The sequence below is a fragment of the Oryzias latipes genome, chromosome 4, assembly GCF_053564925.1.
Source record: "Oryzias latipes strain Hd-rR chromosome 4, Olatipes_Hd-rR_3.1".
NCBI classification, from domain to species: domain Eukaryota; kingdom Metazoa; phylum Chordata; class Actinopteri; order Beloniformes; family Adrianichthyidae; genus Oryzias; species Oryzias latipes.
Genome location: NC_136240.1, coordinates 36,158,769 through 36,180,000, shown reverse-complemented (window position 1 = coordinate 36,180,000; position 21,232 = coordinate 36,158,769). Strand labels below are relative to the sequence as shown.

Genomic DNA, 21,232 nt, shown 5'->3' with positions numbered 1-21,232 from the left:
TCGCCCACAGAGTTGTTCTTCATGATCGTGGTCAAAGAAATCTGGACTGTCCAGGCGAAGCGCAGAATCACATCCTCCACGATGGCGCAGTAGTAATAAGCCTGAGCAGACAAGAGTAAGAGTTAAGCCTGAGCAGACAGGAGCAAGGGTTAAGCCTGAGCAGACAGGAGAAAGGGTTAAGCCTGAGCAGACAGGAGAAAGGGTTAAGCCTGAGCAGACAGGAGTAAGGGTTAAGCCTGAGCAGACAGGAGAAAGGGTTTGGATGTAGGCCAGCTCTGCACTCTACCTTATGCGGGTAAACGATTTCCTCTCTCAGGAAGGTGTTTTCTCCGGCCCCACGGTCAAACAGACCCCAGTCCATGCGCAGATCCCACATCAGAGTGTACAGAGAGCTGACGGTTGAGGACACGATCAGCATGTAGAAGAAGGTCTCTGCATCTTCATGGTCTAGATCTGAAAAACACAAAGATGGAAACTTCCAGGAATCTGATTTGAGGAACAGATTTATTTGAGATCAAAGTATAGAGCATCCATCCATTCCATGGATAAGGTGTTTGCAAAAAAAAGTTCGCTTCCTTCCACTCCCTTTCAAGCAATATTTATTACTATGTCTAATTATCATACATTTTATTTGTTACTTTATGAATGTACAACTGATGATTATATTGCTTTGGTGTATTATTTCTACTTAATTGCTTGAAATAAACCATTTCAAATCAAATCAAAAGCTGAATGACCTGATCAGGTTAATCCACAGGTTGAGGACCATGGCTCTGCTATTCCCTATTCGACCACCAGAGGGAGCCTTCAGGTCATAATTGAAATGGCAAGAAGTGATTCATGAGATCTCCTGAGGCAGGGAAACCTCTTCAGTGTCCACAATTCATTTTCTGTCCATCGGGAGGTTCACAAACATTCATCAAAACCAAAGCGAGGTTTTAAGACATTTATGACAGATTAGTAGTCTAGGTTACATTGAATGTTTACTGCAAAAGTGAGCAACCCCCTCCTGTGAGCTCCAGGTAACTGTCAGACCCCTTTATGTCAGATTATTGGACAAACCTTTTGGATAGAATTGGGCTCTTAGTTTGCATCGTTTTGAACAAAAATAAATTCAGGAACCAAACCTTGAAAACTCCATTTAGATATTAAAACAAACAGCAACCCTGATGTCATAACTACAGAATGCAAATATAATTTACATGGAATCATTCTGTTGGATCGGACTCTCCTGTGCACCTGAGAGAGAACATGGAGGCTTTTCTGATGCACTTTGTCTGCCCCACAGGGGGTATTAATACATCCATCAGCTCCCTGCGGCCTCTCCGTCATTCAGACAAACACAGCAGCCGCCACAGGAGGCTCCACTCTCCCCCATTTGTCACAGTCACCGTTTCTCTCTGCCAGCAGCCAACAAGACGCCGGGGATTAGAGCGGGACGTTTCTAACAGAGACCTACTGCTGCACTGCTGTTAACTGCCTCCTGCATTGTGCTGCGAGCTGCTTCAGCTGAGCGATGGCATGGAAACGGTCCCCACGGCCACACACGTCTGCCACATGTAGATTCAGCCTGGACAAAGAAGTCTTTTCACAGAGGGACTGATCGTATCGTGGTGTTTGACCTTTCAGGTTGTGCTGTTGTCCAGCTCTGCTCCGGAGACATTAGGAGGTGAAACGCAGTGATATGGACATTGATTGGATGATGGTTACTGACTCCTGATCCACGTTTGTCCCATTTCTCTGAGGTTTCAGGCCAACAGCAGAAAAACCTTTTTTTGTGTCAACTGTAACTCTAATAGAGTTAGGATTCACCTGTGCAGACGGCCTGTCCTGTATGTCCACCAGGATTCACCTGCGCAGACGGCCTGTTCTGTATGTCCACCAGGATTCACCTGCGCAGACGGCCTCTCCTGTATGTCCACCAGGATTCACCTGCGCAGACGGCCTGTCCTGTATGTAGACAGGATTCACCTGCGCAGACGGCCTGTCCTGTATGTCCACCAGGATTCACCTAAGCAGACGGCTTGTCCTGTATGTCCACCAGGATTCACCTGCGCAGACGGCCTGTCCTGTATGTCCACCAGGATTCACCTGCGCAGACGGCCTGTTCTGTATGTCCACCAGGATTCACCTGCGCAGACGGCCTGTTCTGTATGTAGACAGGATTCACCTGCGCAGACGGCCTGTCCTGTATGTAGACAGGATTCACCTGCGCAGACGGCCTGTTCTGTGTGTAGACAGGATTCACCTGCGCAGACGGCCTGTCCTGTATGTCCACCAGGATTCACCTGCGCAGACGGCCTGTTCTGTATGTCCACCAGGATTCACCTGCGCAGACGGCCTGTTCTGTATGTAGACAGGATTCACCTGCGCAGACGGCCTGTCCTGTATGTAGACAGGATTCACCTGCGCAGACGGCCTGTTCTGTGTGTAGACAGGATTCACCTGCGCAGACGGCCTGTCCTGTATGTGGACAGGATTCACCTGTGCAGACGGCCTGTTCTGTATGTAGACAGGATTCACCTGCGCAGACGGCCTGTCCTGTATGTAGACAGGATTCACCTGTGCAGACGGCCTGTTCTGTATGTAGACAGGATTCACCTGCGCAGACGGCCTGTCCTGTATGTAGACAGGATTCACCTGCGCAGACGGCCTGTCCTGTAAGTCCACCAGGATTCACCTGCGCAGACGGCCTGTTTTGTATGTAGACAGGATTCACCTGCGCAGACGGCCTGTTCTGTATGTAGACAGGATTCACCTGTGCAGACGGCCTGTTCTGTATGTAGACAGGATTCACCTGCGCAGACGGCCTGTTCTGTGTGTAGACAGGATTCACCTGCGCAGACGGCCTGTCCTGTAAGTCCACCAGGATTCACCTGCGCAGACGGCCTGTTTTGTATGTAGACAGGATTCACCTGCGCAGACGGCCTGTCCTGTATGTAGACAGGATTCACCTGTGCAGACGGCCTGTTCTGTATGTAGACAGGATTCACCTGCGCAGACGGCCTGTCCTGTATGTAGACAGGATTCACCTGCGCAGACGGCCTGTTCTGTGTGTAGACAGGATTCACCTGCGCAGACGGCCTGTCCTGTAAGTCCACCAGGATTCACCTGCGCAGACGGCCTGTTTTGTATGTAGACAGGATTCACCTGCGCAGACGGCCTGTCCTGTATGTAGACAGGATTCACCTGCGCAGACGGCCTGTTCTGTGTGTAGACAGGATTCACCTGCGCAGACGGCCTGTCCTGTATGTCCACCAGGATTCACCTGCGCAGACGGCCTGTTCTGTATGTAGACAGGATTCACCTGCGCAGACGGCCTGTTCTGTATGTAGACAGGATTCACCTGCGCAGACGGCCTGTCCTGTATGTAGACAGGATTCACCTGCGCAGACGGCCTGCCTCTAAATCCAGACTGCTTTTGCAACACCTTTGTGTTCAGCCAGAGTCGGGGTGAACCAGAGTTCAGGCAGACGGAGGAGATGCTTCCCTCCAACAGCTCCTCCTTCTCCTCCTCAGCAGCCAGCTATGTGTGTAATGAAGGAGAGGTCAGTCTATGAAATGAAGTTAGAAAATCTGTCAGCTTAGGGCTCATCTTTATTCAGGCAGAGTCCAGCAGATGCAGACTGGCAATTTCCTCTCCTCTCCCCCCCCCCCCCCCTCTCCTCCCCTCCCCTTCCCTCCTCTCTTCGTGTCTTGACTTGTCTCTTCTTCTTAATTCTCCTCTTTCCTCCTCTCTTTTTTTAACTTCCTTTCCCACTATCTTTTCTCATTTCTTTTTCTTTCAACCTCATCTCTTCTCTCCTCTCTTGACTCCTCCCCTCAATTACTCCCCTTTTTAAGGCTTTAATGCCTCTGAGTCTGACTGGATTCATTTCCACCTCCTTTGTATCATTAACTTATTCTATACGTTTACTCGATCTGTAAATGTCTTCATGGGTTTGGGTAATTTAATGTTCATTTATACCATGGTCTGGTATATACAATACTCGATTCTGATTGGCTGCTGGGTGTGCATTAAAAAGTGATATTCCATAACCGCTCGCCTATAAAAGAAGTTGGCTTCTTCAAAACAAACTTTATCTTCATCATCTGGACAAAAACAAGCGGTTAGAGGAGAACTTTCTCTCTGATCTGATGCTTTATTTAACACACCAGCATTTATATCGCTTTCCTTTGCCGCTGCAGTCGAGGTCGGTGCAGGCTGTGCCGGAAAAAGGGTACCATGCAAAAAATAGTCTGCTTTCTGTGAAAAAAGCGATCTGTACTGAAATAATAACAAGAATAAAGGATTAAAAACTGGTTGAATATTTCTTTCTTTTGTAAGTGACCTTGGTACAAGCGGGTTAATGACCCCCAAAGTGTGCATCATGAGAATGAACGCATCTCGCAGTGGACAGTTCAGGCTTTCACGTCGTGCGTTAATTTCCGATAATGCATCCTTGGTCGGCCATTAACCCTTACGTAATTGACAGGAAACCTTTTTGTGGTAACTTTTTTACTGACCTCACATAAAATGGAACTGTTGTTCACACCTGAAGGACTGTGCCGGTGACATCTTTGCTTTCAAAAACATCCCCACACGGTAAACACTGGTACGGTCCACACGGCTAACCTGGCTATGGAATCATCCCAAAGAGCATTAGTTCTTGTTTTGGCATCAGAAAGTAACCTGTTTAACACAGATGCAGGCTCACTTTCTTCTGCATGTTGTTCTGCTTTCTTGTCATTTGTTGCGTATGTTTATAGTTTTGCACCCGCAGACCTGAATGTGGGCTCTTCCAGGAACCCGAGGTGATGAAGCATCACTGAAGGTGAGCGGTCACGGTGACACCGCTCAAAAACTGACAGGACACTAACGCTAACAAGCCTCAACCCTTCTTACCTCTGTCTCACACTCTGAATGTGGAGAGGAATACTGTCCCATGAGAAAGTATTCAGTCACTTGAACGTTTCAACCTTTTGCCACATTTCAGGCTGCAAACATAAAGATATAAAACTGTAATTTTCTGTGAAGAATCAACAACAAGTGGGACACAATCATGAAGTGGAACCACATTTATTGGATATTTCAAACTTGTTTCACGAATAAAAAGCTGAAATATTGTTCAGTGAGGATCTGAATGATCCAATGTGGACCTGAATGACTAATGATGATAACAGAACCACCTGTTTGTCATCAAGTCTCCGTCTAAATGCTGCTGCTCTGATCGTCTCAGAGGTCCGTTTGAAGCACAGAGAGCATGACGAACAAGGAACACCAGGCAGGTCTGAGATTCTGTTGTGGAGACGTTTAAAGCCGGATTTGGATACAAAAAGATTTCCAAGCTTTAAACATCCCAAGGAGATCTGTGCAAGTGATAATACTGAAATGGAAGGAGTATCAGATTACTGCAGATCTACAAAGACTTTCAGCTCAAACAAGGAGAAGACGATCAGAGATGCTGCCCCGAGGCCCATGATCCACAGCTGAGGTGGAGTGTCTGTCCATAGGTCAACAACCAGTCCTATGTGGCACAAATCTGGCCTTTATGGAGGAGTGGCAAGAAGAAAGCCATTTCTTAAAGATATCCATAAAAAGTGTTGTTTAAAGTTACCCACAATCCTCCTGGGAGACACACCAAACCTGTGGAAGAAGGAGCTCTGCTCAGATGAAACCAAAATCTAATGTTTGGCAACGAGGCAAAATGTTCTGTTGGGCATAAAAGCAACACAGCTCATCACCCTGAAAACACCATCCCCACCGTCAAGCATGGTGGTGGCAGCATCATGGTTTGGGCCTGCTGTTCTTCAGCAGGGACAGGGAGGAGAATTGATGGGAAGATGGATGGAGCCAAATCCAGGAGCATTCTGGCAGAAAACCTGATGGAGTCTGCAGAAGACCTGAGACGGGGACGGAGATTTGTCTCCCAACAAGACAAAGATCCAAAACCTAAAGAAAATCTACAATGAATAGTTCACAGAGACACTTGTCCAGGTGTTAGAAAGGCCAGAGTCCAGACATGAATCCATAGAGAATGTGTGGACAGAACTGACCAACGCTCTCCATCCAACCTCACTGAGCTCCAGCTGTTCTAAGGAGGAACGTTCAAAACTGATGGAGACAAACTCCAGGAGACTCACAGCTGGAAGCACAGCAGGAGGTGGAACTACGAACCATTTTGCACGCCCATTATTTCAGTTTTTTATTTGTTAGACTAGTTTGAAATGTCCAATAAATGTGGTTCCACTCATGATCGTGTCCCACTTGTTGTTGATTCTTCACTAAAATTACAGTTTTGTATCCTTATGTTTGCAGCCTGAAATGTGATAAAAGGTTGAAAAGTTTAAGGAGGCTGAATACTTTCTCAAGGCACTGTGTGTCTGTGATGCAGAACATTTTAGTTGTGAAGATTTCGGGTCTTCCTCTAAGAACATGAGAACCTTCAGGGTCTCAACAGGTAATTTCCGCAATCATCCGTTTGAGTGTTAAAGTGTCTTCCCAGCCTCCTCCTCCTCCAAACCAGGGTTTGGTCTCAGCCTCCATTAAAGGCAGGATGAAAGACGGCTTCATAGAGAATAACACATGAAGAGAGGCCATTAGTGGAAGGGCAAACGGCTGCAGCCCAGAGGAGGAAGGAGGATGGAGTTTAATGGACGTCTTTCCTACTGAGCAGAGAAAGAAAAAAGAGATTTGCTCGCCTCCGTCTCTTCTTGGTTCATTCAATATCACCGGCGGTCAGCGTGGGAAGGAAATGTATCGATTGAAATTTATATTTAAAAAGAATAAAGAAGACAGAGAAATAACATTCAGTTATCTGAAAGGCAGAAGATGGAGCTTCGTAACTGGCAAATGTGTTTGCCGGCAAAATGCCAGAGTTTAAAGGCGTGCAGATAAACATCAGTGCTGGAGAACAAGCCTGTATGGGGGGGTATTTGCTGTCTTTAAACACGAGCGCCTTTGTGATGCGGCTTCTGATTCAGAACCTTTTCTAAGATCATTGTGCTGCAGTTATGGAGAGAGGGAGCTTACAGCTAACAGGAATGACTTTCTGGGAGTTCTTCTTCCAATAAAAGAAGCCGACTGGGATGACATCATCACATCTTTCTGTCTCTCTTGGAAACTGGACATGTCTTTCTTTTTTATGTTTCTATCCTAAAAGTGAAACTGTGTTATGAGAGCAGGAATTTCTTTTCCTGCAGCTGTCTGACCGACCTTTGGCTTCTGGTGCTGCAGGCAACACAAAGGAAACCAACGGCGGCAAACAGCTTTTGCTCTCAAGGCCACTTTCTCTTAGTGAGCACACGATCAAAGACTCAAAAGCCAGTGTGATGACATGCTTCTGCTGCACTGATGTCTAGCTTGTGACACAGTCACCTTGTTTACATGAAATCAAAATACATGAAGGCTACTAGACCTGCAGAATATTGCATTTTTGGTGATGAACACGGCTTCCTGTCTACTGAAAGTGTTGCTTGTGGTCTTTTCTGCATATACAATCTTATATTGTTTGAATTGTTTAAACCGATTACATGGCAGGAGACCCCCACTTATTAATTGGGGTCATTGCAGGTGCGCCCTGACAGGAGGAAGCAGGAAATGCTTGGGGAAGGATTCAGCGGATTATGGGAAAAAATCTCCCTCTCAGCCGGAGGATCCTGCCTCCTTGACTCACTGGACTCGAAGACCGAGGCTTTTGGGGTTCAGCTCAGAGACGGGGGAGCGTAGGGCGGAGTTCCCCTGCTGGAGTTTTGCACGTGCTTCCAGAAGTGACAGCGAAGCCAAGAGTCGAGTGAAACAGTCCAGTCCATACCTGCAGGGGGAAGATGCTAGCAGGGAAAGCCTGCATGGAGCGCCACAACCAAGTGGTTCCACGGGACCCTGAAGCCCCCAGGCCTCTGGTAGAGGGCCCAAGGTTGGGTTAGAAACCACCCGCGAGGGCGAGAGGGCCGTCTTTTATTTGGATTAATGGACACAGATGATAAGTGTTGAGAATTTACTTTAGACTTTTTAAGTCCCAAGACTGGTTCATGTTGGGAGGAAAATGGAAAAAAAAACGGAGTAAAAAGGTTTTAATAGATCAGAAGATGGCAAAAGTGTTTCTTCATTTATAATTATTAATACACATATGTAGAATATACCCTGAATGTTCTTTTTCTTTACAAACATTATTACACTTAGTGTTTGTTTCAGTGGTGCCCAGTTTGATATTTTAACCTTAAGAAAGATCCATAATTTTAAGCATCTTTATAACTCAAAGCTGGAATGTGAATCACATTTGACAGAACTAGAGTTTTCATATCTACGCACACAACGCCCGGCCCCTTTGCCTACCTTTGTGTGTAGCATAAAGGGCTGCAAAGGTGACGACAAAGAAGGTGGTGGAATATTTCCCAGCATTCACCAGGTGTGGAAAAGCCCTCTTGGTGTCCCGGTAACGCCTCAGGCACTGGATGAACCGCAGCCAGGCAGGCAGACACTGGATGATGGCGCGCAGGCCGTACGAGTAGCTGTGGCACACATGATCTAGAACAAGGACAAAAGCACGATTCTCAACTCCTGTCTGCACAGAAAAGTGACCAACGGTTTGCTTGTCCTGATCTGTCATCGTGATGTTTTCTGTCATTGATTGACCTGATATTTGAGTTGTGCCTTTTTCAGTTTAGCAGGAGGCAAAGCATTATGTTTGAGTCATTGTGCAAACACCTCACTCCAGGAATGGCCCTATCACATGTGATTCATACAGAACGATTCTAATCAGCTGGTGGTGACATTTCTGTGCTTTCATGGACCTCACCCTTCTCTTTTTTCAGTTGGCTTAATGTGTGTCTGTTTTTGATAATCGTTGGCGTGGTCATGAATGCAGATGGCGGCTGTCAGGCATCAGTCAGCTGGGCGGGAATGACGCCTTTACGAAAACGGACAACAGTTAGGCGACCGCAGGGCGGTGGCAGCCGGATCGCCGTCCAGCAGCAGCTCTGATTGGACGATGTGTAAATGTCTCCAGATGGCACCAGGAGGTCTGACAAAAGCAGGTCATTCTGCACCATTGATCATTCTCAACTCAGAGTTTGATCCAGATTATAATCTTGTCAATTTACACATTTTTAGACAACATGCCTCCCAAGGAACCCAGCTCTGGCAAAGCCCCCGCACCCTGAAAACGAAGGTCCAAGTGGTCCAACCACAGCAGGAGTCTTCATCAGATGAAGAACATCAATGCCATATCTACATTTATATCCAGGATCATCAGATTGACGTCTGCTCAGCGCCGGGCCTCCCGACCCATGTCAACAGCCCTCTTGAGTGCCCCCGTGGTGCTGACGTGATTTCTGACAGTCGGACGGCAGCACGGGGACAGGGGGGTGACAGAGAGAAATTGCCCGATCATTCGATGATTTTGGGGGACCCTGGAGACCCTCGTATCAGTCAGTTATCGCGCTGCTGCCCTCCTGCCACCCGCCTGTCTTTGGACTGCCATCACCCCACCTACAAATGTGCCCGGGCGGCCGCTGACCGATGTCCAACATCCTCCAGCAGCTGCATGTAGGTCACTGCACAGTGGCATTTGGGATACCTGACCGTAGTCTAAGAGGGAAGCTAAAGCCCCAATGTCTACCCCATATGTGTGTTTTAATGGTGTTCCCTTGTTTATTGTGGGAATGACCTTTTACAAACAACCAATGACAGGTGAAAACCATGAATTACAGATGTTATAAGGCTGTGAAACTCACTACACACTTTATACACTTTTCTCAGACAGACATGAACATTTTATCACTTTTCAAACTCTCAAAGTTTCAACCTTCTATGTGATAAAAAGTCCAGTTTTATAGAATGAAAACAAGGAACTGATCGCCGTCGAGGGTTTGTGTAGGCCCACATGTGGCAAACTGAATTCTGAACCGGAGACACGACCCTGAAGAGATTTATTGGCAATGGTCTACAGTCTAACAGGACGCAGAACACAATGCGCTTCTGGAGAAAAAAAGCATGGAAAATCGCTCTGAAAAAATCAAGAACAGCGAGGAAAAGTATGATAAGAATGCGTCCTGGTCCCACCTTCAGACTCAGGTAACAGCCCCTTGCTGTTGCTCCACTGCAGCTCAAAGATGTAGAAGCAGATGAGATACTCCAGGTCCATGAGAATAAACACCAGAGAGTTGAGCTGATCCGCCAGCCAGAAGTCTGCAAACTCCACCCGATGGAACGGCGCCGTGAAGACACGGAACTGGGAACGACAGAAACCAGAGGAGCGCGGTGAGAGGAGGAGGAGTCGGACGCCCTCAGCCGACTTTGAAAACGTTTCCCCAGAGCGGCTGCTTCAGGATGGCTGGATGCTGGTATTAGGTGAGTAATTAGTGTGCAGTTCATCAATGGGAAGCTCCCTTATCATTCCACCACAGAAAAGGCCTACGAGTCACGGTAGATGATGGTTTTATTTACTAGCGTGTCTTTGGTGGCAGCAGGAGCACAAAGCCGTGCTGCAGAACACGGTCTTTGGAACAGAACTTCAGCTGTAAACCAACACAACACTGTTTGACTTTTTCAATTTGCCCCCCTGGCCACTTCTGACATTCAGGGGCGACTGTACACTTACTCTGCTTTCACTGCAAATGCCAAAGAAAATGGATCTTTTTTTGTTTTAGGCGCACACGCAGAGACACCCGCTCCTTGGATGTTTCTCTAAACCCGTCAATCAAAGTGGGTATTGATTGATGTGTGGACGTCTGAGGCTTAAGCTTTTCTGTTGCACTCAGGTAATATGGAAAAAAACCTACAGCAGCAGGTTGAGGAATACAGCCCCTCCCTGCAGAACAAAGGATCTTGTCCAGAAACATCCTATGAGTGGGCGCTCCGATAAAACCAGCGTTTCTAAAACCAAACATCCCTCACAGCTCAATCCACTCGTGGGGCCATCAGAGGCTCCACATTCATATTTCAGGCAATGTTTTCAGGGAACAGTTGCAATAATCCACCAGGATGGGGGTGTGTAGTCTCATAATTAGTGGAAGGGGCTGAGAACGTGCTGGGGGAGGAGGGGGGGTCTGCAGGGAGGGGAAGGGGTGAAGGATAAGCGGGGGAGGAGGAGGAGGAGGGACCGAGGAGCTGATAGATCTACGCCTGTAATGATTGCATAGTCACAGCCGCCACCTCCCCTGAGAGTCGCTGCTTTCTATTATCTCCCAGATTCCTGCCCCCCACCCCCCCAACACACACATATATATTTCTGCACCCCCCATACCTTGTAGCTGGTATTAGACAAAGGACAGAGTAACAGGAGGGTTTAGCAAACATGCAGCTTCAGATGGATATCTGAATTGTACATGAATCAGTCGAGGGGGGGCACATGCAGGCTTTCACGCACATACATGTTTGAATCAGTCGAGGGGGGGCACATGCATGCTTTCACACACATACATGTTTGAATCAGTCGAGGGGGGGCACATGCATGCTTTCACACACATACATGTTCAACCCTCATGTAATAGAGAGAGCAGCACCCCCCTCCCTCCATCCCCTCTTTTTCTTTTTGATCATGGCTGCAGCCGTCATGGACTACAAGGACCAAAGTTCTTCGTTCTTCGTTCTTAATATTTCTTAATCCAAACCAAAACACACGGAAAGTTTGAAATTATTAGCTTAAGTCTCCAACTACCAGAGTTTCAATGACCTTTGACCTTGGGAAGAGGCTGCTATCTTGAATTCAAACATTAAAATTCACCTTCAGTTCCTTCTACAAATCTAAACTCCTCCAAGGGATTTCAAACTGCCGCCTCCTAACTCGTTGGGATGCTTGGGGGAAAAATGTTGGATTTTGAGCGGCGTTTGCTTTTGCGAGCTTGCTAAAATGGCGTTCCCCTGTTGCTCGCACATTTTTTACTGGAATATTGTGAAAACGTTGGTTGTGTCTGAATTCCTTCCCTACTTAGTGCACTATATAGGGCGTTCGCCATTCTGTAGTTCTGTCTGAATCTACAATTCCAAAATCCAGAGGCCTAGAAATTTCCCAGAAGTCTCTGTGAAAAACCAGTGAGCATCAATGCTCTCTAGATCGGTGAATATAGACCACAATGCATTGCATCTGAACAACTTTGGCCAAAAAATAGTATTCAAATGTTTTTTGTCATTAAACCATCAACGTTTTTATCTTCAGAAGACAGAATTTGTTTCTTGTTTCGTCTCTGCCTGAGGAAGAGGGGGCCGGCGAGGGGGGGCCGCACCATTCAGCTGCAGCTTGAATTCATTTCACTGTTTTTGAAGCTTCTTTTCTTAAATAACTCTGTTTCTCTGCCCTGCATCTTTGAACCAGCCTGAATCCCAGTCTTCATTAAAATGATCAACTTTTTTCAAATGTGTACAAGACATGAATGAACGACCAAGTGGACTAACCAACAGTTTAAGGAGCCAGAAGCGCGATTTATAGTAGCAGGTCTTGAAGGGGTTGATGAGGAAAAGCACCATGAAGCCATAGAGAATCAGGGGGTTGATCTGCATGGGGATGGAGGTCTGCTGCGAGTACAGGCAGGACAGGATGCTGAGGCACCACAGAACTCCCAGAAAGCCCGCGATCTGCAGGACGGAGAGCGAGAAACGGCTGGCATTAATGAAATATAATCTGTCTTTTTTGCCTTGGTAAACAAACAGCTGGATGTGTTTCTGTTTGACCTCAAACAGGTGCTGGTGTGACAGGTTGTCCCTGGGGTTGATCTCAAAGATAAGAACGTGGTTGACTCCAGCTTGTCTCCATCCATAAGTGTTGATGCCCAACAGGAAGAGGAACTGGATCAAGAGGAAACCGCCACGGTAGATCCGCACCAGAGGCCACACTCTGTCATAGCGGAAGAATGCAACACCTGCAATAAACAGCAGCAGTGGTTTCAGTAAAACGGGGAAGACCTTTTCTTTTACGGAAACCTGCTTGTGAGGAATTTACCTCAGACAAAGAAAGACTTTAAATACACAGAAAACATGTTTATTTGAAAGAAACTTACCACTGATGACAAAAGTGACGGCAAGAATGATGAAGAAGCCGCAGAAGAGACCCACGCGGAACGTGGTCCAGGCCAAAGCAGGCTAAGCAGGGCGGGAACGGCACAGAAACCAGGTTAAAGAAACCAAAAGCTTCAACCTCCACACTAGAAACTAATCTGTATGTGGATTGAGAGGAAAAGAACTAAAAACAAAAGTTTAAGTTTACATGACAACAATTAACTAAAGTAAAAATATTGACTTCTGAACAGAAATCTAGTTTTTCTACTGTTATATAATCACGTTTGAACATAAAGTCCTAGAATTCAGAAGATAATGGCTAAACTGACCTAAACAGACTAAAATAACTGGGAATTCCTGCCTTTAGACCCTCCTTAACAATATTTACATATTCTAAGATCTGTTCAAATAAATCAAATCTACCACTAGTAAGGCAAAAAAAGAAGAAGTAAATCTGAAAGGATCCAATCAAATCCACATGTCCAAAGGATTTAAGAGCCACAGAGAAAATCTGTTTTTCTAAGGGATTTAAAACAGACAAAGAAGCAGCCTGTCCACCATGAGGAGCTGGGGGAGCAAAGTCACCGCCTCCTCTTTGTTTTATTCTGCCACAGTGTCTAATCCGCTGACCTGTACCAAGCCCTGGACATGACGTTCAAACAATAATCATCAATTATTCCCTTAAATTAAGGATTTCTGGCCATGAATTAGTATTTAGTGTACACAAATTAGTATGTTATGGGGACAAATCACCATTTTATTAGTATTTTGTGCTCACAAATTATTATTTTGTGTGCAAAAATTACTAGTTAATGCACACAAAATACTAATTTGTCTAATTTGTCTAATTTGTCACAATCTAACATTTTTTGCATACAAATCTGTATGTTGTGGGCACAAATTAGTATTTTGGGGTAACAATTTCGTATTTAGTGCACACAAATTAGTGTTTTGTGCACACAAATCAATATTTTGTGCCAACAAATTATTTTTTAGTGCACATAAGTTAATAATTGTTGCACAAAAATTAACAATCACAGATTTGTATTTTGTGGCCACAATTTAGTATTCAGTGTGGAGAAATTAGTAATTAATGGCCAAAAATAATCATTTTATCAGTATTCTGTGCACACAAATTGGTATATTATTTGCACAATTTACTGCTTTGTGGACACATATTACTATTTCTGCACACAAAAAAATATTTGTGTGCAGTTATATGTTTTTTGTGAAAACAAATTAGTATTTTGTCTGCACAGTATCTTCCATTCCTGCTAATTTGTGGCCAGAAATGATGAATTTGATGGACAAAACAACGTATTTTTGGTTGAACGTCGTGTCCAGGGATCTGCAGACCTGAGGGACAGAAAGGCTGGATAAATTGCTCAAGCATTCTGCAACTTCTGAACCCACAAAAAATGCTAAAAAGACAGAGGCCTTAAGTGACACAAAGGAAAAAGTCATCTTCTGCTGACCTGAGCGGCCCCCAGTGGAGGAACTCTTAACCTCTTCATGGCCTTCTGACGGTCCCCTCCCTCCAGCTCGGTGGTCACCAGAGTCTGCACAGAAAACAGATGTCTGATCCGATTCCAGGTGAGTCCGAGGAAAGCGTCAGCTCTGTGTGCAAACACAGCAGGAACCTCTGTCTCAGTGATCAGCTGCGTGATCTTCTTGCAGGTGTAGAAAGGCGCCACTTCCACGTGAGCCACACGCCAGTCGGCCCCACGCGTGGTGTCCAGGATCTTGTCATGTTTCTTCAGGATCTTCCGGAACCCAGTGAAATTCAGGTTCTGGGGAAGGGAGCAGAGAACGGGCTGTTCCGACACAAGGTTTTGAAAAAATGTGAAGCCTTTTTGAGGATGTGTGGAGAAAGAACCTGGTAGTTTTGGAGCAGAATGATGCTGAGGTAGAACTCGCTGAAGGCGAGCTTCAGGTCCTTGATGTTGTGGTGTTTGCAGCGCTCCTCCTGGGAGAGGTGGAACATGGTCTTGCGCTTCCGCAGGCCGGGCGGAGCGTTGCTCTCCCTCTGAGCGTCCAGCGACGACTGCAGCTCATTCTGCAGAGTTGCAAATCGCCTCTGTGCTTCAGCTAACTTTTCTGAAGAAACAAAAATGACAAATCATATTTCAAAACTGAGAATGGATGTGTCCCATTTAACCTGCATTTCTGTTCTAAATCTTTCTGTATCTAAGAAAGTGTTTTAATAAAAAAGTTATTTTCTGTGTTTTTTATTGTGTAAAAAATGACATTCTAAAACCAAAAGTCAGTCTGATTTATTTAGGGAAAAAAGCCTTGGAGGTTTTTTTATGCTAAGAGGCCAAACAGAGACATGCAATGACAAGAAAAAGGACAAATAACCTTCATTATTTGCATCTATTCTTCCTCAGCTCCTTTCAGAGAGAAGATGAATGAGGACCGAGCTGACAAGTAAATGCTCCGACTGAAGAAACCATTATCTGGGTCAGAGGTCGGTTAATACATCCTGATGGGATGGGAGGGGCCCCTGTGTGGTCCCCTCCCATCCCATCCACATCATTAACTTCTCCTCTACAAGCTTTCAGAGAGATCTGCAACTGCTGGGCTTCACATTTTTACTCTCAGTTTCAATGCTGATGCTCTTCTTGATGACTTTCTTCTTAAATTAATATTTTTTTGGTAAAGCTTCTCATCAAATCCCAAAGAAAAAGCACATTAGTGACAGACAATAACCGCTGATTTCATTTTAAATCACAATTTCATTATATGCTTTAGGATTCAATTTAATAATTATTATATTTTAAACATTTACAGGGAAAAAAATCAATTTATTTGGTTGCAAAAACCTTTATTGCAAATTGAACAAATTTGAAATTTTAATAATTAAAATTGTGAAATCTTAAGCAAAAATTTAAGAAAAATATATTATATATATATATTTTTCAGGCAATATTTTGCCTGAAAAAATGAAAGTCTTTTGAAAACGATAAAATCATAATAGACAGGTGAACCACCCCTTAGACAGGTGTACCACCCATAAGACAGGTGAACCACCCCTTAGACAGGTGAACCACCCCTTAGACCGGTGAACCACCCCTTAGACAGGTGAACCACCCCTTAGACAGGTGTACCACCCCTTAGACAGGTGAACCACCCCTTAGACAGGTGAACCACCCCTTAGACAGGTGAACCACCCCTTAGACAGGTGAATCACCCCTTAGACAGGTGAATCCCCCTTAGACAGGTGAACCACCCCTTAGACAGGTGAACCACCCCTTAGACAGGTGAATCCCCCTTAGACAGGTGAACCACCCCTTAGACAGGTGAACCACCCCTTAGACAGGTGAACCACCCCTTAGACAAGTGAACCACCCCTATGACAGGTGAACCACCCCTTAGACAGGTGAACCACCCCTTAGACAGGTGAATCACCCCTTAGACAGGTGAACCACCCCTTAGACAGGTGAACCACCCCTATGACAGGTGAACCACCCCTTAGACAGGTGAACCACCCCTTAGACAGGTGAATCACCCCTTAGACAGGTGAACCACCCCTTAGACCGGTGAACCACCCCTTAGACAGGTTAACCACCCCTTAGACAGGTGAACCACCCCTTAGACAGGTGAACCACCCCTATGACAGGTGAACCACCCCTTAGACAGGTGAACCACCCCTTAGACAGGTGAACCACCCCTTAGACAGGTTAACCACCCCTTAGACAGGTGAACCACCCCTTAGACAGGTGAACCACCCCTTAGACAGGTGAATCACCCCTTAGACAGGTGAACCACCCCTTAGACAGGTGTACCACCCCTTAGACAGGTGAACCACCCCTTAGACAGGTGAACCACCCCTTAGACAGGTGAATCCCCCTTAGACAGGTGAACCACCCCTTAGACAGGTGAACCACCCCTTAGACAGGTGAACCACCCCTTAGACAGGTGAATCCCCCTTAGACAGGTGAACCACCCCTTAGACAGGTGAACCACCCCTTAGACAGGTGAACCACCCCTTAGACAGGTGAATCCCCCTTAGACAGGTGAACCACCCCTTAGACAGGTGAACCACCCCTTAGACAGGTGAACCACCCCTTAGACAGGTGAATCCCCCTTAGACAGGTGAACCACCCCTTAGACAAGTGAACCACCCCTTAGACAGGTGTACCACCCCTTAGACAGGTGAATCCCCCTTAGACAGGTGAACCACCCCTTAGACAGGTGAACCACCCCTTAGACAGGTGAACCACCCCTTAGACAGGTGAACCACCCCTTAGACCGGTGAACCACCCCTTAGACAGGTGAACCACCCCTTAGACAGGTGAACCACCCCTTAGACAGGTGAATCCCCCTTAGACAGGTGAACCACCCCTTAGACAGGTGAACCACCCCTTAGACCGGTGAACCACCCCTTAGACAGGTGAACCACCCCTTAGACAGGTGAACCACCCCTTAGACAGGTGAACCACCCCTTAGACAGGTGTACCACCCCTTAGACAGGTGAATCCCCCTTAGACCGGTGAACCACCCCTTAGACAGGTGAACCACCCCTTAGACCGGTGAACCACCCCTTAGACAGGTGAACCACCCCTTAGACAGGTGTACCACCCCTTAGACAGGTGAATCCCCCTTAGACAGGTGAACCACCCCTTAGACAGGTGAACCACCCCTTAGACAGGTGAACCACCCCTTAGACCGGTGAACCACCCCTTAGACAGGTGAACCACCCCTTAGACCGGTGAACCACCCCTTAGACAGGTGAACCACCCCTTAGACAGGTGTACCACCCCTTAGACCGGTGAACCACCCCTTAGACAGGTGAACCACCCCTTAGACAGGTGAACCACCCCTTAGACAGGTGAACCACCCCTTAGACAGGTGTACCACCCCTTAGACAGGTGAATCCCCCTTAGACCGGTGAACCACCCCTTAGACAGGTGAACCACCCCTTAGACCGGTGAACCACCCCTTAGACAGGTGAACCACCCCTTAGACAGGTGTACCACCCCTTAGACAGGTGAATCCCCCTTAGACAGGTGAATCCCCCTTAGACAGGTGAACCACCCCTTAGACAGGTGAACCACCCCTTAGACCGGTGAACCACCCCTTAGACAGGTGAACCACCCCTTAGACCGGTGAACCACCCCTTAGACAGGTGAACCACCCCTTAGACAGGTGTACCACCCCTTAGACAGGTGAATCCCCCTTAGACAGGTGAACCACCCCTTAGACAGGTGAACCACCCCTTAGACCGGTGAACCACCCCTTAGACAGGTGAACCACCCCTTAGACAGGTGAACCACCCCTTAGACAGGTGAATCCCCCTTAGACAGGTGAATCCCCCTTAGACAGGTGAACCATCGCCCTTGTTTTACACCCAGACTGAAAATTTAATCTGTCCTGACAAAACAGAATTCTTGGAGTTGGAAAGAGGGAATGTTGGTCCATCAGAGTGAAGAAGGTCAAAGACCCCTTTCAGATGAAGATGCTGAAGGACACATGTCCCCCCCCCCCCCAACCCTTTTAGCCTCAAACAGACACACAAACACAAACCAGTGAGAGAGGAAGCTTTCTAATCAGTGTCCTTCACTGTGATGTGAGCGTCTGACGAAAAAGAGAGCGTGATGTTACCCAGCCTCACACCTCTGGTCCGATGACTCTGAGGGACTCTGACGGACATGAGGATGTGACCGTCTCAGCAGACGTTCACACACCTTTGAGGATCTTTTTATTCTGACTTTGTCTTTCTGAGCGGCTGTGGGATCAGGACACGCTTCTGCAGATGTTCCCATCACTTTAGAAACTCTACAAATGTGCATGTATGATGGTAGGTGAACATTCCATTCCAACCCAAATAGGTCAAAGAGGAAATTAAAAAAAACAATACATTAAAAGAAGTTTATTCTTTCTACTTGTTACTAAAAGAAGGTTTTAAATGCCATAAAGAAGTACAACAAAGGATTTCCAATAACCACTAACAGCTCATTATAAGTTGTTTTTTCCAGACGTGCCCCCCTGTTCAAAAATGAATCCTAAAAGTCCGGCGTAAGTTAGGGAACTGAACGTCTACGGTCATTTGTACATGTTTGCTGCTCTATTCATGAATCAGTCATCAGTCAGTAAATGTCCCATCATTACAAGCTGCAAATAATCTTTCCAGTAAAGGAACCCCCCCCCCCCCCGCTGACCCACTGAGATTGCATTTTCACAAATGGCCTCCGGAGGAAGCACTGCCTATCTTCAGCGGAGTTCAAGTGTAGAATGCCCCCCCCGGGGACCAGCATACCAGAATATATTCTGGCTGCGTCTCATGTTGCAGCGATTCTGTCTTCCAGCCTGAAATACACGCCACTCTGAACACGCCTGTGACCGGCTGCATCTATCATATGTCCACTGTTAAATGCAGTTACTTATAGCACATTAACAGTCTAGAAGCCTCTCATGTGGAATCAGGGAGGACAGTAACTTTTCACAGTGTCTTTTTTCATCGATCAAAATGAAATGTTTCAGTCATTTTTGAGCTTTTAGGTGTTTTATAATGATCCGTTCACGCATTTCTGAGTATTCCTCTAAAAACCTGCTGTCTGAGCACCAGCCCCTCCCAATCCATGAAAACAAGCGGGTCCTCACTTTGTGACGTCACAAAGTGAGGACCCGCCCCTTCCAGGAAGAGTCTGCACTGCCAGCCTCGCCCCCAGGCTAACACATACGCCCACTTTCTCTGTGGTGATCAGCTAATCACTTTCCTTCCATATCCACAATACACACGTCCATCTTTGCAAAAGTTCAGATGTTTGTTTTTGCGGTAGAAACGCAGACATGCTACTGAGGCTGCCTCTAGGATGATGTCATGAAATGGGCGCCACCTACAGGGTGAGCAAGGCGGAGCCTCAGAGATGGAGTCGTCTTACTTTTGGGTAGGAAAATGAGCTGCGAAAATAACTAACATTCAATAAAATAAATGTGTTCTTTAGTGTGCCAAAGGTAACATAAAAATAATATATATGGATATAGTTTTTCCTGAAGTAAAGCAGAATACAGGACATTTAAACATGAAACACAAGAAAAAAAAACGGAAAAGACAGGTACTATGGGACATCCCTGATGTTTGTCCTTCATTCACCAAAAGTTACTCAGCATGAAGTGATGCTGAGTAAATCAAACTTTTATTAGTATGCAGACATTAAAGACGCATTTGAACAAACTCAAACGTCAAAACTCAAATGTCATCATCCAATCAGCAGTGACTCATCCTTTTCAGCTTCTTATCGTGTTTCCTTTAAAGCCACTTCTAACAATCACATGCAAAAACAGCGAGAACTAAAAAGTGTGCTCAAAAATAGTAAACGCACAAGTTAGAAAAGGAAATTACATTTGAAATCATACAAAAATAAAAGAAAAATACAAAAACTAAAAAGAAGAAAAGTTATAAGCACTTCAAAAAGTTTCTGAATTTTGTCTAAAAAGGCAAGTTTACAACAAAAAAATGTAGTTTTCAATCTTCACGATGATCATGTCAACTTCCATTTGTGTTACACCACAAATATGAACAATTCTTATTAGATAATAAAATAATTAGTGTCTAAGTTTCTTTATATATCGAATGTTTATTTTTTATTTAATTTATTTATTTATTTGAATTAGGACAGTGCATAATAAATAATGTCTCAGCTGCTGCTTTGACATAAATATGATATAATTCATCTAATTCATAAGTATAATGAAAAACTTTAGTAAAATCAAAATAAAACATCAGGAGAAAGTATGCAGAGTAACCCTTGTTCTATCCTAGGCACTGTAACGTTGGGAGGTGGGTCATCTAGACCCACTAGACAGTGCTCTGAACCTTTTTTCTTCAATGATTTGTGATCTTCACTGGTGTCCATGGATTACATGAAATCTTTCCACCTTTATCCACCTTTGTCATGGTAGGAAGAACACGTCAATGGAAGGGGGGGGGGGGGGGTCATCTAAGATAGCACCAGGGTTAAGCAGTTCCATCCAGATTGATGTGTGAGGTCTTTGTAACGTCTAGAACTGGATGACTGCCCCCCCAACGGTGAACGCCGTTACCTGAATAGAAAGTGTTGATCTTCAGAAGCTCCTTCTCACAGGTCTGGAAAAACTGCTCCTCAAACTTAGCGTAGTATCGTTTCACCGTATCTTCATCTGTGACTGAAATACAGATAAAAAACACAGAGACGGAAAGAATGGTTGGTTTTTGCACAAGAACATATTTGTAAAACCATAAAGACACATTAGGAGCTTCCTGAAAAGAATGAGAAC

General features: G+C 45.7%; 1 protein-coding gene across 1 annotated transcript in view; it reads right to left on the bottom strand.

Annotated features, from left to right (window-relative positions):
* Positions 1-21,232, bottom strand: part of xpr1a (xenotropic and polytropic retrovirus receptor 1a) — a 72,734-nt gene that overhangs the window by 7,422 nt on the left and 44,080 nt on the right. The window contains exons 3-13 of the mRNA XM_023954612.2: positions 21,020-21,121; positions 14,850-15,070; positions 14,614-14,763; positions 14,449-14,532; positions 12,976-13,057; positions 12,650-12,837; positions 12,374-12,553; positions 10,043-10,211; positions 8,315-8,506; positions 287-453; positions 1-101 (exon numbers count right to left, since the gene is read on the bottom strand). The exon at positions 1-101 is cut by the window's left edge and continues 39 nt beyond it. Coding sequence (XP_023810380.1) covers positions 1-101; positions 287-453; positions 8,315-8,506; positions 10,043-10,211; positions 12,374-12,553; positions 12,650-12,837; positions 12,976-13,057; positions 14,449-14,532; positions 14,614-14,763; positions 14,850-15,070; positions 21,020-21,121 — 1,636 coding nt within the window. The remainder of the gene's footprint in view (positions 102-286; positions 454-8,314; positions 8,507-10,042; positions 10,212-12,373; positions 12,554-12,649; positions 12,838-12,975; positions 13,058-14,448; positions 14,533-14,613; positions 14,764-14,849; positions 15,071-21,019; positions 21,122-21,232) is intronic.